At 58.5% G+C, this 16,037-nt stretch overlaps 5 protein-coding genes across 5 annotated transcripts; 3 read left to right on the top strand and 2 right to left on the bottom strand.

Moving 5' to 3' along the window:
- Positions 1 to 180: 180 nt before the first annotated feature.
- MVES1_001806 (uncharacterized protein) lies at positions 181 to 628 on the top strand (the record flags this gene model as incomplete). The annotated part of the gene is made up of 2 exons (XM_056206647.1): positions 181 to 186; positions 227 to 628. 2 exons carry the CDS (start codon positions 181 to 183, stop codon positions 626 to 628), a joined length of 408 nt encoding a protein of 135 aa, XP_056062622.1.
- A 266-nt stretch (positions 629 to 894) lies between these two features.
- On the bottom strand, positions 895 to 5,103 carry PKC1 (protein kinase C; the record flags this gene model as incomplete). Its single annotated transcript, XM_056206648.1, has 7 exons — positions 895 to 1,346; positions 1,426 to 1,487; positions 1,537 to 1,551; positions 1,614 to 1,627; positions 1,684 to 1,696; positions 1,726 to 1,808; positions 1,837 to 5,103. The coding sequence occupies 7 exons, from the start codon at positions 5,101 to 5,103 to the stop codon at positions 895 to 897; spliced, it is 3,906 nt and encodes a 1,301-aa protein (XP_056062623.1).
- A 960-nt stretch (positions 5,104 to 6,063) lies between these two features.
- On the top strand, positions 6,064 to 6,708 carry MVES1_001808 (uncharacterized protein; the record flags this gene model as incomplete). Its single annotated transcript, XM_056206649.1, has 2 exons — positions 6,064 to 6,192; positions 6,220 to 6,708. 2 exons carry the CDS (start codon positions 6,064 to 6,066, stop codon positions 6,706 to 6,708), a joined length of 618 nt encoding a protein of 205 aa, XP_056062624.1.
- Positions 6,709 to 6,780: 72 nt separating this feature from the next.
- MVES1_001809 (uncharacterized protein) lies at positions 6,781 to 12,078 on the bottom strand (the record flags this gene model as incomplete). The annotated part of the gene is made up of 1 exon (XM_056206650.1): positions 6,781 to 12,078. The coding sequence occupies one exon, from the start codon at positions 12,076 to 12,078 to the stop codon at positions 6,781 to 6,783; it is 5,298 nt and encodes a 1,765-aa protein (XP_056062625.1).
- Positions 12,079 to 12,196: 118 nt separating this feature from the next.
- On the top strand, positions 12,197 to 16,030 carry MVES1_001810 (uncharacterized protein; the record flags this gene model as incomplete). Its single annotated transcript, XM_056206651.1, has 1 exon — positions 12,197 to 16,030. The coding sequence occupies one exon, from the start codon at positions 12,197 to 12,199 to the stop codon at positions 16,028 to 16,030; it is 3,834 nt and encodes a 1,277-aa protein (XP_056062626.1).
- Positions 16,031 to 16,037: the final 7 nt, after the last annotated feature.

Genomic DNA, 16,037 nt, shown 5'->3' on the forward strand with positions numbered 1-16,037 from the left:
TGGCGCTAAACTTACATGCAGAGCTCCGGTGGCAGCTGTATACATTGTTCGGAAGCTACGGCAAAATCCTCGATGTCGTTGCCACGCGTGCGGACGGCATGCGTGGCCAGGCGTTTGTCGTTTTTCGCGACTTGCAGAGCGCAGCGTCTGCGATGCGCGGCTTAGAAGGATTTTCTTTCTATGACAGTCCTTTGGTATGTTAGGTGCACGTTGCAGCTAACCACAGTCGATGGAATACGCGCGGAAAAAATCGTACGCGTCGATCGTGTACGAGCATGGCGAGGAGGCACTGCTGAATCCTACCTTGATGAACAGGCTTGAAGAGGGTGCGCCGCAGACTGGGCGTGTCACATTTTCGCACGCACAGGCGCAGGCCTTGGGCCAAGAGAAGAAGCGGCTGCGCGACGACCAGGCTGCAAATGGCGATCAAAGCGCGGCGGACGCGCCGAATGCACGCACTACGGACGAGTCGCGTCCGCTCAAGACGCAGCGTGTGGAAGTGGATGCGCGGGAGGAAAATGCAGGGGGCGACGATGATGGTGCGTGCGGGGAGAATGCTAACGACAGCGATGGAAATGGGCGACTCGGACGAAGAGTGACGTTCCACAGTGCGGATATCCGTTTGTAGCTACCCTATCCGATATACCCAAACGCTCTTAGGAGAATCACGGTGGGGCAGGTAGCAAAAGAAAACAAGGCTATAGAAACCAAGGCTAGGAGCCATGGCCAAGTCGGTGCAAGTCCGATGCAATAATTCTGCAATTTTTGTTCAGGTATTCACGCTAGGGGATAAAAACACCTGGCGGGGTCTCGCCCCAACAGAGCCTAGTACACAAGCATGTGACATAACGAGGGCCGAATCCACCGGCACAAGCAAGAGCAACTGTAGATTATTTACTCGTCGTCCTCGTCCTCGTCCTCGTCCTCGTCGTCATCGTCATCCTCGTCCTCGTCCTCACGCTGAGCCTCAATGACGGCCATAGCAATACGGTCAAGGTCGCGCATACCATCCTGGGAGATACAGCGGCCGCCCTTGGCCGAGTGCTCAAGCACACCGATGCGCTCGAGGCTCTGGAGGACCTTGCGCTGGACAGCACCGGATGCATCGCAGTGGTGCGAAGGGCGGAAGCCACGGTTCTTGGCGCCACCGTAGTACTTACGAAGCATACCGACACCGACGTGCTTGCGCAGGTAAATGTGGCGCGCGAGCGTGGCAGCACGGACGTAGTACCAGTCAGGGTCGTACGGCGCCTGCTCCTTGAAAGCACCCGTCTTGACAATGTCTACCCAAGTAGGGAGTTCAAGCTTGCCTACATCGTTAGTACATTCTTTCGCCATCGCGGCGTCTATGCATCGCAAGAAAAGAAGGCGGCGTGCGAGACGTTCTTCTCTTTCTGCGCTGCAGACGCACGCGTACCAACGTACCAGACCGCTTCAAGTGCTGAGCGTACGCGTTAATGAACTGTGCTGCTTCGACGTCCCGAACGCTGTTAATTGTGGTTAGTACACATTCTCAGCCGCTGCGTTGGCACGTACTTGGGCATGTTGGCACTGTGAGAAGCGTGAGGAGCAGGACGCTTTCGAAAAGGCAGGCATTCGGCCGATAGTGCAACCGTGCGAAATTCATCTAGGAACTGTACGGAGCATGTGACATGTGGAGGTATACATACGACGCTAGAGTACATGGGGGTTGGTCCTATGGTCAGTGTGGAGGTGGAGGCGCACCAAGAAAAGTCGCGGAACTCGGCCTGGTCCTGCGGGGAAAAGACGCTGTGCACGGGCGTCAAGGTGGGCTTTTCGTTGGTGAACTGGAGGTTAGTTGCGCAGAGGACGTACGTCAGTATCGAACCAGGTGGTGTCGCTGGCATTTTTCAATGTCGGGCAAAACGGCGGGGTAATACGCTTTTGGAGCAAGTCGTCCCACCGCACGTCCCGGAAAAAGGGATGCGCCTTGACTTCCTCTGCATCGTCCGGACCCGCGCCGAGACGCTTGCTGGGATCGCGTGTAAGCAAGCGCTGAAGGAGTGAGACAGACTCGCGCGGCATCTGGATGGGATACAGCGGCTCGTCTTCCAAAATCGCGTCAAAGATTTCGTCCTCGTCGTCGCCGCGGAACGGCGCTTGTCCCAAAAGCATTTCGTAGAGGAGAATACCAAACGCCCACCAGTCGACTGCACGGCCATAGCGCTGCTCCAAGAGGATCTCGGGCGCCATGAACTCGGGCGTACCGCAAAACGTGCTGGTGGTATTCCCATACCACATCCCTTCCTTGCACAGACCATAGTCGGCAATTTTGACATGCCCGTCCAGCGTAAGCATGATATTGTCAAGCTTCAAGTCACGGTAGATAATGCCGTGCTTGTGGAAGTACTCGAGGGCAAGGAGAACCTCGGCCGCATAGAATTTGGCACGGTGCAGATTAAATTGCTCGCGCTGGATGTGCAACATAAGATCGCCACCGCTGACATACTCCATTACAAAGTACACACGCGTCTCCGTTTGGAAGCACGAGTGGAGGCCGAGAAGGAACGGATGACGGTCGCGTGCAGCGGTGAGAAAGACGCGCTTTTCGGACCGCGTGCTGTCGATTTCGTCGTTCTCAATGATAAACTCCTTCTTGAGCACTTTGATGGCGTAGAGCGAGCCGGTATGCTTGTCCTCCGCAAGCATCACTTTGCCAAAGTTGCCTTTGCCCAGCACCGCCAAAAAGTTGAAGTCATTGAGCGATACTTGGTGCTGCGACGAGGAGGGAAGCGGTTGCAGCGTCGTGGCTGGCGGCGCAGTGGCCTGCGCCACAATCTTTTGCGGCGAGGCATCCACACTGGCTGCGTTGGCCACTGAAGTCGTAATGGGCGGTGCCACTGGGTCTGCAAGCGGCGGACGGGCCACTGGCGGCACTGCTTTAGGTGCGGGCAGCGCTGAAGGTGCGCCCACAGTCGGCACAGGAACGCGGCCAGGGGGCGTCACCGGGCTGGTGATGTTGGACGTAGGAATAGGGCCTTGGTGCGGAAGGGGGAGGGGCTTTGGCGGCACCACGGAGTTGGGCGTGAACGCTTCGCCCGCCGGCATTGCACCTGGCGTGATCTCGAGCTTTTGTAAATTTTGCGCAGCGGCATCTGGAGACGCTGCTTGGCGCTGCTCTGCCTCGCCCTTCATTGCTGGCGGCGTGCGCGAGATAGGCACATCGACTTCGCCGAGCTTGCGTTGGAGTGCGGGTTTGCCCGTGAGCTTGTCGCGGTTGATGGTGGCGATGTTTGTCAACAGCTGGTTCGCCATCTCCATCGACATGCCGCAAAAGTCAGGGACTAAGTGCGCACAGTCTGCGTGGCAAGTGATGTCACACTCTTGGCACTTGCGATTGGTCTTCCGACCGAGCGCAAGCATGTATCCACAGTGGCAGCACCAGTTTGTGCCGAGGTTGGTAAATGTCTCGAATCGGTGGGGAATGCGATGGTTCAGCTTGACTTCGTCGCGGTCCGACTCCAAATTGCTCTTGTTAATGCATTTGATCACCACCTTTTGCGCGCACTTGCGGTGGCACATATAGTGGCAGTCTTCGCACTGGCTGCCCGACCCATTCAAGATCAGCTCGCCGCAGAGGGCGCAGCGAATCATTTGGTAGAATTGACGAGGAACAAACCGGTGTCCGTTGATCTCAGACACATCGTCGCGGCGCTTGCGCAGGGCACCTTGACGGCCAAGGCGAGCATCAAACGGCCGTTTCTGCACGTTTTGCTTAACAAAGTTGAGCTTGAGGTAGACGGCGCCGGTGGGTTCCACGGTAAACCATCCCTCGACGCCGGCCTGAAGAGGCGTGGTGGGAACGGGTTTGCCTGCAGGCGTGTCGTAAAAGGTGCCGTTTGCGCCGCCCGGAGCATTCGGGCTCTGCTGCGTGCGCTCGGCAGTGACCCATTCGCCGCCACGGCTGTTAAGCCCAGGGCTGAGTGTCGCTTCAGAACCCTGCATCTGGCCAAACTTTTTCCGGCGGAGCTGGTCGATGAGATCGCTGATGCGGATCCAGACGAGGCCGACGGGTACCGGCTGCTTGGAGCCCACACGGTCAAAAATGACCAACTCGATCTCATTACCGTTGTCGATGCGCAGTTCAAAGTCTTCGTTCCACTGGTCATGGCGCGATGCTTGCGTTTGGACGCGCTCCGTGTCCTCAATCTTGAGTGCAATGTACGATTCACGGCCGCTGCGCGATCGGGTCGGTACGGGCGCATGGTCGATATCCTTTACGGCCATGATTTTGCAAATGAGCGTTCCAGTCTGGGGCTTGCGTGCGCGACGGTTTATGTAGGAAGGATCCGCATCGTCTTCGGGCTCGTCGATGATGTGCAGCTGCTTGTAGCGTTTTAAGGCCTGCTGGATTAGTACCATCTTGCTGGCACTCTCGGCACGACGCGACACGGCGTCGGCATGGCTTCGGCGATCGCCGTCGGCTTGGTACAGTTTGGCAATTTTGTCGAAGCCGTGCTTGTATTGCTTCTCGAGCTCGAGTTTATGGTTGAGCTGGTTGAGCGCTTTGCTGATCTTGGCACTGGTCAGTGGTGTATCGTACTTGAGCAGGTCAAGGTTGGAAAAGTTGCGGCGTGTGGCTGTATCGTCGCGGTTCAAGCCTTGCTGGAGGACAGGACTGTCACTGTATTCGCCGAGAACACCACCATAGTAGGTGCTTCCGTTGCGATACGCTACACTGCTGTCGATCGGGTGCTGGGCACCATACTGCCCGTGATGCGCTGCGTCAGCGGTAGCCAAACTGCCGGGCGCGGGCACGACCAAGCCTTTGCCCACAAGACTTGCCTGGGACGACACTGTGCTCGGCATAGACGCGTCAAGCGTGCTGTTGCTCAGATCGACAGATGCGCGCGTCTGGATAGAGTAGAGGCTCTCCTGGAGGTAGGAAATCGTGCGCTGTGCGTTGCGAATGTTGGATTCAGCTTGCCGAATCACATCGGGATTGGGTGTCGCATTCTGCAGAGTTTGGAATCCCTCAATCATCCGGTGCTGTTTCTCGATGCGCACCTGCACATCGGCAATCTTGGCCTGTGGCGAGTCCTGCAAGGTAAGTTTTGTATCAGAAAGCATACGCACATGCATGATAGGAAGCTTGTACAGGAGTGTATGAGTCCGTAACGCCACGCCAAATCCTCTGCTTGCGTCAGATTTGTTCTTGCAATTTCGCACAGTACATACAGTACAAAAAAATCACACAAGTACACGCGCTGAATGAAGTAGACTTCTTACTCACACGACCGCCGTCGTTTGCAGGTTGAAAGTGTCGTCAAGACGGAACCCCACAGGGCGTAGGCGTTGCCAGCGTTCCGGCGCGCGACACCGTCGGCCGAATACGATGGCTGTGCACGATTGCGGCGCCGGGACGGCGGTCCGTGCTCGGTCGTCTGACAGGCCATGTCGTGAGAAGCCTTGTTCCTCGCATGCATTGCTGCACGATTTCTTGACAGCTGTGCATGCGGTGGTACTGCATTGCGCTGTGCGCTATTTTGGCCTTCGAATATGCTGTCTCCTGCTCATCGTTCCCATGCGTCTGTCCTTGGCTCGTCGTGCGGGCACGAGACTTGGATCATGCCCCAGACTACCATCGCTTTTGCATGCCTTCTTACTCATGCATCGTCCAAAGCCCCGCGTACGTGACCACCTGTCATGTGAATTACGAGAACAGTACGTTGAACACGACCCATCCCAGGCGGCTGTGTTCCCCTCGTATGCACCTGCATTATTCATGCAGTATCACCGCCCATCGCGTCAACATCCCTATCCCTGGCGAGGCATTGCAGCACAGCGGCCTGCGCAAGGCAATGGAAACATTTCTTGCCACTGTACGTATTGCCCATGCTAATACAGAACGCTGCCCTGCTCAACCTTAGCAATGTACGCTTCGTTCGCTGCGAGCGTGACGCTTTGCTATGTACGTAAACACTAGCGCTCATTACAGGGGAATGCGACCTGGGCACGCTCGCCGAGCGACCGCTGGAAAATTGGCCTGCGCGTGTGTGTCTCACTTTTTTTTGGAAATGCCTCTCGGGTGCGTCCGAGCGCATGTCCTGTGCGCTGTACGCGCCGCGCTTAGGGACTGCGCTTGACGGATTGCACGGGCAGCTACTGTACAATGTGTTTACGCGACTGGTACGCCGCTCGGGCCCGGCATTGCATGGGGGGTACATGGACGTGCGTAGTTTGCACCACTAACTCAAGCGTGCACGGGCGGTGGAGCCGTGGATGCGCAGCATCGCCGAAAGCATTGCATGGATCATTGCGCCGGACGAGAGAGGCGGGCATGCGCATGCGCAGGATGAAGGCAGTGCGATGGCGCAGCGTATTTTGACGATGCTCGCGACTGCCGATGCACAACGACTTCCTCCCGCTGTATTTCCAACATCGCTCGCAACGCATGGCATGCAAGAACCACATACGCTGCGCCCACGCGCTCGGCTTGACAAGTATATGCCGCCGGTATTGTCAGAAGACGAGGTGCCGTCGTTGGACACTGAGCCCACGTCTGCGATTCAGAGCCCGTCTACGGATCGCATGGTATTGGACTGCTTTCCACAGGAAGATTCGAGCGCGCTTGATGCGTGTGCGGATAGCTCGTGGACACTGAGCTCATTGCATGGGGATGTATCGCCCTGTGTGCCCCCAAAACAGCGCTCCTCTTCGGAGCTCAGCTCGCCGCCCGCAGCGTAGCACTCCTGTTTCGGCCCAAGTGTGCAGCGCAACCATTCATGGGCTTGTACTATGGGTATCTAGTCTATATAATCAGCGCGGTTTACGAGTATGCCCTGGGCGCATCGGTCGTAGCCAGCTGGGCCCATCCGCTTTTGTTTGGGATTCACCAGGTCGAATCGGCGTGGTGCTTGATTTTCGCTGTGGGCCAATGTTTTTCTCCTTGGCGCGTGCCACAATCGCTGCCCATTTCCCAGCGTTGGGGGGCGCTTCGCTGCGAGTCGGGGCCACTTGTGCAGGCGTGTGGACATGTTTCGGGACAGGGGCAGGCTTCACGGGCAGTGCCGGTACTTTTGTCGGCGGCTTTTGCGGTACTGCATGTGCTGTCAGCGGCGCTTGCGCCGGTACGTTCGCTGCCGGCGCTGCACTCGCCATGGCTTTGGGCGGCACGCGCCCGGCAGTTCGCGGTTTAGATACTCTGCGCTGCGTGTCATGCTCCAGCACTCGCCGCTTTGGCCATGCATCCACGCCCTGGATGCTTCTCTTCTGTGGGCTGCTGTCCGGCGGCTGCACAGCGCTCGGCAATGCACGCATCGGATTCGCAAACAGCTCGCGACACACAGAGAGCAGCAAACGGCGCGAGACTGCCTCGCCCACAAGTTTCTTCCACACCGGATCCGCGTCGTGGAGCATTTGTGCATTTCCAATCACAAACATATTGCTTCGCGCACGCGTAAGCGCCACATTCAAGCGGCGGTAATCACCCAAAAACCCAATCACGCCTTTGGCGTTGCTGCGCACGCAGCTCAAAATAATAATGTCTTTTTCCTGCCCCTGGAATCCGTCCACACTGCTGAACTCGGCAAACTCTGCGTGCTCGCGCCCAAAACGCGCCACAAACATGCTGCGCAACAGCTGGACTTGGCCTTTGTACATGCTCACAAACCCCACCTTGCCTGCAATGGGCTCCTGGACGTGACGTTCCAGCGCTTCGTACAGCCGTATGGCTGCATCGGCCTCGGCTCGATTTTGCAGCGAGTGTCCGCGCGCCTTTTCTTCCGGCGCACCACCAATGTCCAGGAACCGGAACGGGGCAAATAGCGCTACATTGTGCCACGGGCGTGCGGCATGCTTTTCCATGCCCTCGCCGTCGACCAGGCGGTTGTCGTAAAAGGCCGTAGAAGGGAATACACTAATGGCCGGATGCATGCGGTACTGGATGTTGAGCAGATAGAGGTTGTCGGGGCGCTGGGTATACATGCGCACAAAGAGTGACTGCGTGTAGCCCAGTGTTTCTGCCTGTCGCGAGATGACGGTGGGCGGCAGCTGCTTTGGGTCGCCCACCATGATGCACTGGTTGCACTGGTAGCGCAAAGGGATCAATGCGCTCAGCTCCACTGCCTGTACGGCTTCATCGATCACGACCGTCTCGAACGTGTGCGGATAGAGCAAGCTATGGCCTGCGCCTGCGAGTGTTGCGCATACAATCTCAGATTCATGCAGAACTTGTGCGCGCACTTCGTGATGTCGCAATGCAGACATGTCTTCGGTCGACTCCATCGAGCGGCGCACGCTTTCCAGTTCCTCCTTCACTTCCATACGCTGGTCCCGCAGCTCGTTGAGAGTTAGCTGCAGCTTGCGTGCAGCGCCTTTGTCGTTCGTGCGCGATTGCTCCTCGTACTTGCGCTGCAGCTCCTCCTCCACCTGGCGCAGTCGCTTGCGCGCCTTTTCTTCGCGCTTTGCCACACCTGCGCCCACATGCATGCGACGTTCTGTGACTACTGAAAGCGTTGTATCACGCACGGCAGGGTTCACTGCATCTTCGCGCCCAAGACGTACCAAGCGCGGCTGAATAAGATTGCCGTCAACGTACACGCCGTCTTTGATACGCGCGACCATCTCGTCAATCGCCGCGTTGCTCGGAGCACATAGCAACAGCTTCGAGCGCTGCCCACTGCCGTCCTCGGCACGCCGCCGGCGCGAAAGAAACGTGGCAACGAGCGCGCTGATCGTCTTGGTCTTTCCGGTGCCAGGCGGGCCTTGAATGAGCGAAAAGCCAGGGGTGCGCATAGATCCAAGAATGGCCTCGGCCTGCGGCACGTTTATGCCAAACTTGCGCACGGCTGCATCGATGTCCGCTTGCTTGACGCTTGCGCGCGTTGCAGTGTGTGCTTTGAGAATGTCATGGGCAAGCGTCAAGTCAGGGACACTGCACAGTGCGGCATACTCGCGGCACAGCGTAGTTATGCTCAGAAACTTGGACATATGCCACCCCGGCTGCTGCAAATAGGCAAGCGCGCTGCGCTGCGCCGGCGTGGTCAGATGCAGGCGCACGCTGAGATGAATGCGCTTTTGCACAAGCCGGACCTTGCCGAGCACACGAATCGTTTTTTGGTCTTTTGGCGTACATGTCAAGCACACAATATCCGTATCGCTAAATGTGCAGTGTTTCGGCGCTTTGGCCGCGTCGCAGTCCAGATCCGTAAACGTGTCCACCGAACCTGTGCGCTGGAGTGCCACGGGAATCGATTCCGCCTCGTGCAGCACTTCCACCGCTTGCTGAAACTGCGCCCAGCACTCAAGCAGGAACAATGCGCCGTACACGCGCATGTAGTCCTGGACGTTTGAAAATGTAGCAGAAACGGGCTTGCAAGCCGTGTTGAGGAGATCGCCGTGAAACGGCGGAGGGAACGTTGACGTTTCGCCGACGTCCCAGCTGAGAATGCATTTGTACAGCTCGCTATAATCGGCTGGCTCGCGCAGCCGCCGCTGGCGTTGCGCATCGTTCGCCTTGCGCATCGTGTTTTGCAGCGCTGCATCTTCCAGCAGCACGACCGAGCGCCGCAGCGGCTGCACAATCTTTGGTGGCGCTTGCTTCCGTGGCGAGGCAAGCGCGTCGAGCCCTTTGGCTTCTTCTTCGCTACTCGACGACTCCGACTCGCTCTCCACCGCCAACTTTTTCACAGGCACGGGCGGCAGCACTGGAATGCCTGCAGCGCCTGTCGTTGCAAGCGGGCCGCGCGGCTCTTCAGGGTCCAGCGTACGCGATGGTGCGTGTGGTTTGCGAGCGATATTGCGTGTGGCTTGGAACTCGTTGCGAAACTTGGACAGTGCACCTGCAGCGGCGGGCTTTTCCGACCTCCCGACCCTGTTTCTATTCCCCGTGGCAAGCTGTTGCGCGGCGTGAAAGAGGTTTGGTCGCGGCTTGGGCGATGCGTTGGTGGTGAGATCAATAACAGGTACACTCTGCCCAAACGACAGCGTTTGCTGCCGCAGCGGTCCTTCTTTTTTCGGCTGGGGCGGCGCACGGTGCGTCCGGGGCAAGGCAAGAAACTCTTCCAAGATGAGTTCGAGCTGTGGTGTGCTCAGCAGCGTCTTGCGCTTGCTATCGCTCGCAATGTCCAGCTGCTGGGTAAGAAAGTCGACGGCGTGCTGGATGACGTGCTGCGGAAGTGCCAAGCCCTCACGGCGAAAACGCTGCACGACGCGCCGAATATAGTCGAGCACTTCGTTCAGCAACTCTTCGTTGTTCAGTCGCAGCCACAGAATGGCACTGTCCAGCGGCACAGCAAGCGCCTCGGTGCACTTTGTTGCACTCGCAGGCACAGCCTCGTGCATGATTCGAGTGCTTTTGAGCATGTACGACACTAGCGCAGGCACCTTGGAGAGCCACGGGAGAAGCGCTTCGCGGCTTACGTACCGCGACCAGCCAGGCACCTTTTCAAAGATAAGCGCAATGCAATTGGCAATCGCTTCCCATAGCGCAAGCAGAACAACATGGTCAACATCCCATCCAATGAAAGGGTGGAGCAAGCCAAAGTTTTGATCGCACAAAACGTGCAAGAGCTCGTCGAGAAACTGTATGGTACCTTGGGCGCCGTGCACGGCACTTGGCAGCGCCGCTGCAATGTATTGGTAGGTCTCGAGGAATTGGAGCAGTCCTTGTGCGCCGCACTTGCCATTGCGAAGCAGGCACGCCTGGAGCAGATCAAAATGCGAAAGGGAGTCGTCTTCTACCGTGCGCAACAGACGCCAGGTGGCTTCGGCCATCTCGGTGCTGGCAGAAGCGAGGAGTGTGGGCAGTGGGTCCAGGCACCGCGCAAGCACCGTTTTCATCGACATGGACGCCGTATCTACCGCATGGACGTACAGCTCAAGAATGGTCATCATTGCGTGCCGCTCCTGGACCACGACTTGCGTGACGAGCAGTGCAAATGTGTCGTACGCAGGCGAGGGTGCGGATGTGAGGCGCTTCGGCTTTTCGTGCTCGTTCAGCGGTGCGGGGTATACCGGGGCACAGAGTGCAGCGGCTGCGATAAAGTACGCTGCAAGGGGCGCCGAGACAGTATAGGTGCCAAAGCCAAGCGCAATGTGCCGCCACACTTCTGTAGCAAAGGTGGGCGGCTGCATCGCGGCGCCGTAGGTCTGCAGCGCCTCGCGGTACAGGTGCTCGTCGGCACCGTCGTCCATGGGATCTTTCTGCGCATATTTTTTGCGCAGGCGCTCCATCTCGCGCTTCGACTCTGCGAGGTACAGCCATGTGTTGACGACTTTTGTTGCGTCGTGTGCCATGGCAAGCCCAAGCGTGCGCGCAAGTCTCGGCGTTTTTTCGGCTGCCTGCAGAATCTGCGGCGTGTAGAGCTCGAGTACGGTAGTAATAGCAGGGTCGCCGCGCAGATACAAACCCGGCGATTGTCCATCTTCCCACGCAAGATGCAGCACCGCAACAATCCGCTCCTCGAGCAGAAGCGTGCCCATCGTGCCGTACCGCTCGCGCACGCTTGCAGTCTCGCACATATGCTGCCGCTGCTCCATCAATGCATGCATGATCAATTTCAAGCTCTGGTCGTACAGCGCGGGTGCGTGGGTATAGAGCGACCGCATAAACAACGCCAGCACGGCAAAGACGAGCTCGGGCGGCATGACATCCAAGTATTTGTGGTCGAGAATGCTGTTCAGTACAAGGATAGGCAGCCACCTCCCTTCTCCTGTCTCCCACAACTGCGACGGCGCACATGCGTGTAGCACAAACACCAAGCCTGCAAGGACATGCTCGAGCGGCGCCGCTGGGTCGTGCACCGCGTCCATAATCGTCGCATGGCACAATAGCGCAGCTGCGGGACACGCATTCAGCGTAGCCAGTATACACTCCCATGACCTAGTGTCGCGAAACTGTGCGTGACGCAGCGTCTTACACACGCTCACGAGCGCTACGCGCATTTCAGTCGACGCTTCATCGAGCGAGCATGCTTGTGGGAGTGCCGCAAGCAGCGCCGAGACTTTTGGGTCATGAGGAACCTTTACCACCGACTCTACCACCGCACAGTACGCCTGCGCAGTGGTGCATCCTTCCTGCGGCACAGCAACATGCCTGCCCGTGCGCCACTGCATGACGACTGTGCAAAGCACGCGTTGGCAAACCCTCCACATGTCCGCTGGGATTTAACTCCCGTGCGCATGGACCGACTTTTTGCGCTTGCTAGCTGGTACAATGCTATGGCTTTCTCATATGCGCCATGGCACCTCTAGTGTCGCAGCGGTACGGCTGGATAATTGGCTACCTGGAGGACCGTGTCTGTGTGTGGCACAGCATGCTGCACTCGTCTTTATTGCACTCGCGGCGACGTGTGCAGACGAGGCCGCGTCGCACGAATACAGGCCGCTATCGACCGTGGCCCGCATTCCATTCCACGCACGCATTCTCGCGATAGAATGTGTGGATGTAGCGCCATGCACGCCGTCGCAAGGATCCGACCGGATTCTCATTCTCACTGACCATCCCATTCCACGCCTGATTGTGCTGCGCCGCGCCACAGCAGCCGACCACACAGACCCGACGCTGCCCAATCCGTGGCCCGAAGTGTGTACAGAAGCGGTGATCCTTCTCCAAGATTTAGCACGTCCTCCTGCGGAAATGGGAATCGGTCTTTGTGTGGAGCCAGCGATCGGCGATGCTGCTACGCATGGGCGTTGGGCAGCGATCCATACGCATACAGGCCAGATGCGCATGATACCAATGGCAAAGCACGATGCTCCACAACGTGTTGTAGAAACAGACAAGGCCTTCAACGCGCGACTTCCGCATGTGATGCTGCTGGACAGTGCATTTCTGGCGCCCAGCGACCATGCAGCCCCTGTCGTAGCGTGCCTGAGCGTGTCGAGCAAACCGTCGCAGATTGAAGGATTTGGCGAGCAGTACATGCCAGTGCTGTCTTTCCACACGCCCAACGACCAAACCGAGCAGCTCGATCCAGTCGTGTGGTGCGGCACGCGGCATATGCCGGAACAGGCGCAGGCAGCCTCTTCGCGACGCACTTCGCCGACCGCGAGGAAGAAACACCCCGCGTCCTCTGGACGGAATTTGGATGCAGAGGTGCGCAACCGGCGCGAGCGTGCGTGGCTCAAAGACCCTGTCGTGCACGCACATGTCCCGCTGCCGAAAAAAGATGCGCGCACGGCGCACCGAATTTTGCCTGTATCTGCCCACGCAGGCGGCGGTGTGCTTGTTTTTTGCGAGCACAGTATCCTGTACGTACCGCCACCGCTGCTCAAGTCTGAAACGTGCAAGCAAGGCGCACAAAAAGAGTCCAAGCGGCGCACGCGCGAGGAAAAAGCGCCCGAGGACAGCATGGCGAGCCAAGTCGCCTCGCCCAAGCGGCGGCGCCATGTGCACGAGCAGGAAGATGGCGATGCAAGAGACGCTTTGCTGGGCATCCAGCGCCTCGTGCAAGTACACACTCAGCAGCGGATGCGGGTGTGCTCTGCAACGCTGCTTACTAGGTGCGCAACTCCCTCCTTGGAAGAGGTGCTTTTTGTCACCGAGGACGGGTCCATGCTTGTGTTGCGCCTCTTTGCGGCCGAGCCGCACACGCCCGCGTGTGCCGCGATGAAAATAACGCGCATCGGTACGTGCGCTGCGCCTGCGGATCCCCGCGGCCTCTGCTACCTCGGCGACGGCTACGTGCACGTAAGCAGTACCGGCGGCGACACCACCCTCCTGCATATTTCCGAGAACGACGCGGTGTCCGAAGTGCACCGGTGGCCGAACTTGGGCCCGATTGTCGACGTGGTCGCCGACTGCAAAGACAGCGAGCAGCAGCAGACGGCATCGATGCAGCGCATGATTACGTGTAGTGGCACAGGCCCGTCGTGCAGTCTTCGTGTGTTTTGGAGCGGCGTATCCATGACGAGCATTGCAGCGCTGGACCTCGAGGGATGCCTTTGCGTGCACGCCATTACTGACCACCACGGCGCCACGGCCATGCTTGCGCTTGTATTTTCCACGCACACCTCTCTTCTGCAGTGGGGCGGCGAGAATGCTTTGGAGGATGTTTCGGACACATACAGCACGATGGGCGTTCCCTTGGCGCAGCGCCCGCTCTACATTGGCGCTGTGCACGTCACGGGCTTTGAGGGCACGGCTTTTATCTACGCGACAAGCGCACGCATTATGCTCCTTCTTGGCAATGCGCAGTGTGTGGAATGGGCGCCTCCAAACGACGCCGAGATTGTGGCGCTGGACGCTGTGGACGCAGCGGTGCTGGTCGGACTGCAAGGCGGCGAGGTTGTGCTACTGTGTGTGGACCGCGGCCAATGGGCCATGACAGCATCGTGTACCGTAGCGAGCGAGATTGCAAGCGTCGCCATGTCGCAGCGCGGCGCTTTTGATCGTCTCTGCGCGGTGGGCATGTGGAACCCTGCGTCCTTTGCTGTTTTTTCCGCGCACTTGGCGCCGATACAAGGCATGGATGCAGTGCTGTGTCCCTTTCTCCCCCACTCGCTCCTTATTCAGTCCTTTTCGCTTGGCGCATGCACCAACATCATGGTCGGCCTTGCGAACGGCACGCTGCTAGTCTACGCCTATACGCACGCCAAGTGTGTACTGTGGAAAGAGCTTGCGCTTGGCGCACGTCCTATTCAGCTCGCATGCTTCCAAACCGGAAACATTGGAAAGTCGGCTAGCGATTATGCGGTGCTAGCGATTGGCGAGCGCAGCACGATTCTCTACGCCGAGGGCGCGTACCTGCGCTTCAGCGCGCTTCGGTGCACGGGCCTGCGCAGTGCCGCGCCCATGTACTTGGAAAAGCATGCGCCGGGCCTGGTGCTTGTGCACGCCTCGGTCCTTTTCGTGCAGCTCAAGAGCCTCCGTGAAAGTGATATCGAAACGGTACCGCTTCATTCCGAGCAGGCGACGAGCATTGCACACGATGCAGCCTCCGACACCATCATCACCGCCGTATGGCCATCGCTGGACGAGCCAGGAGCGAGCAGCAGCGTGCATGTTTTTACTCGCGACAGACTTGTGCCGGTCGCAAGCCAGGTACTTTTGCGCAACGAGCGCGCCAACTGCGTGGCAAGCGTGCACAGCGGCGACGACGCGTTTGTCGTCGTTGGCACTGGATTTCAAGTGGGCGATACAGAAGAGACGACTGCAGGCAGGCTCATCGGCTTTTGCGTTTCGCACACTGGGCTTGAGCAGGTCTTTGCGCTCGACGTGCCGGGCAATGTATTTGGCCTGGTCGAAGCGGCTGGCTTCTTGGTCGCGGCGGTGAATGCACGTGTGGATACGTACAGCATCGTACGCACAAACGGTGCATTTGCACTGCATCTTGCATCGCGCTGGGGCTGCGCATTTATGGCAAGCTCGATTGCCGTAGGCTACACCGAGGGCTCGCACACGCTTGTCATTGGCGATGCAATGCGCTCCATTACCGTGCTCGCACTTGACGCACACAGCGGCCAGCTTGTTGAGCGCGCGCGTGATTTAGACCCTTACTGGACCTCGACCGTCGCCATGTACGACGACACGCGCCAGGAGTACATTGCCTCGGACATTGGCATGAATGTGTTTGTCTCTGCGCGCGTGGCGGAAACCACCGAGCGCGCGTTTGGGCATGCCATGCGTCGCACCGCGTGCTTCCATTACGGCGATATGCTCAACCGGTTTGTCTATCCAAGCGGCGCATCCACCGATCCGCACTGCACACCCCGCGTCTATTTCTGCACCGCGAGCGGCGCGCTTGGGCTTATTTGCGAGATTGGCGCGGAATACAGCGAGATCTTAGCGTATGTCCAGCAAGCCATGGCCGAGCTCGTTGCTACGCCCGGCGCCATACCGTGGGAAGAGTGGCGCACGCTGCGCACAGAACACCGCGTCGTGCGCCCGACCAACTTCCTCGACGGCGACTTTATTGCCTTTTTCCTTGCGTGCACCCCGGCACAGCGCGAGCGAATTATTGCCGTGGCGAAGCACCTCGCGCGGCGCAAGGAAAGTGCGTACACTACAGGGATTACTAGCGAGCGCTTGGTGCGCATGCTCGACGCATTAGCGTGCAGTACGTGAAAGGCGC

The sequence above is a fragment of the Malassezia vespertilionis genome, chromosome 3 (assembly GCF_029542925.1).
Source record: "Malassezia vespertilionis chromosome 3, complete sequence".
In the NCBI taxonomy this organism is placed as follows: domain Eukaryota; kingdom Fungi; phylum Basidiomycota; class Malasseziomycetes; order Malasseziales; family Malasseziaceae; genus Malassezia; species Malassezia vespertilionis.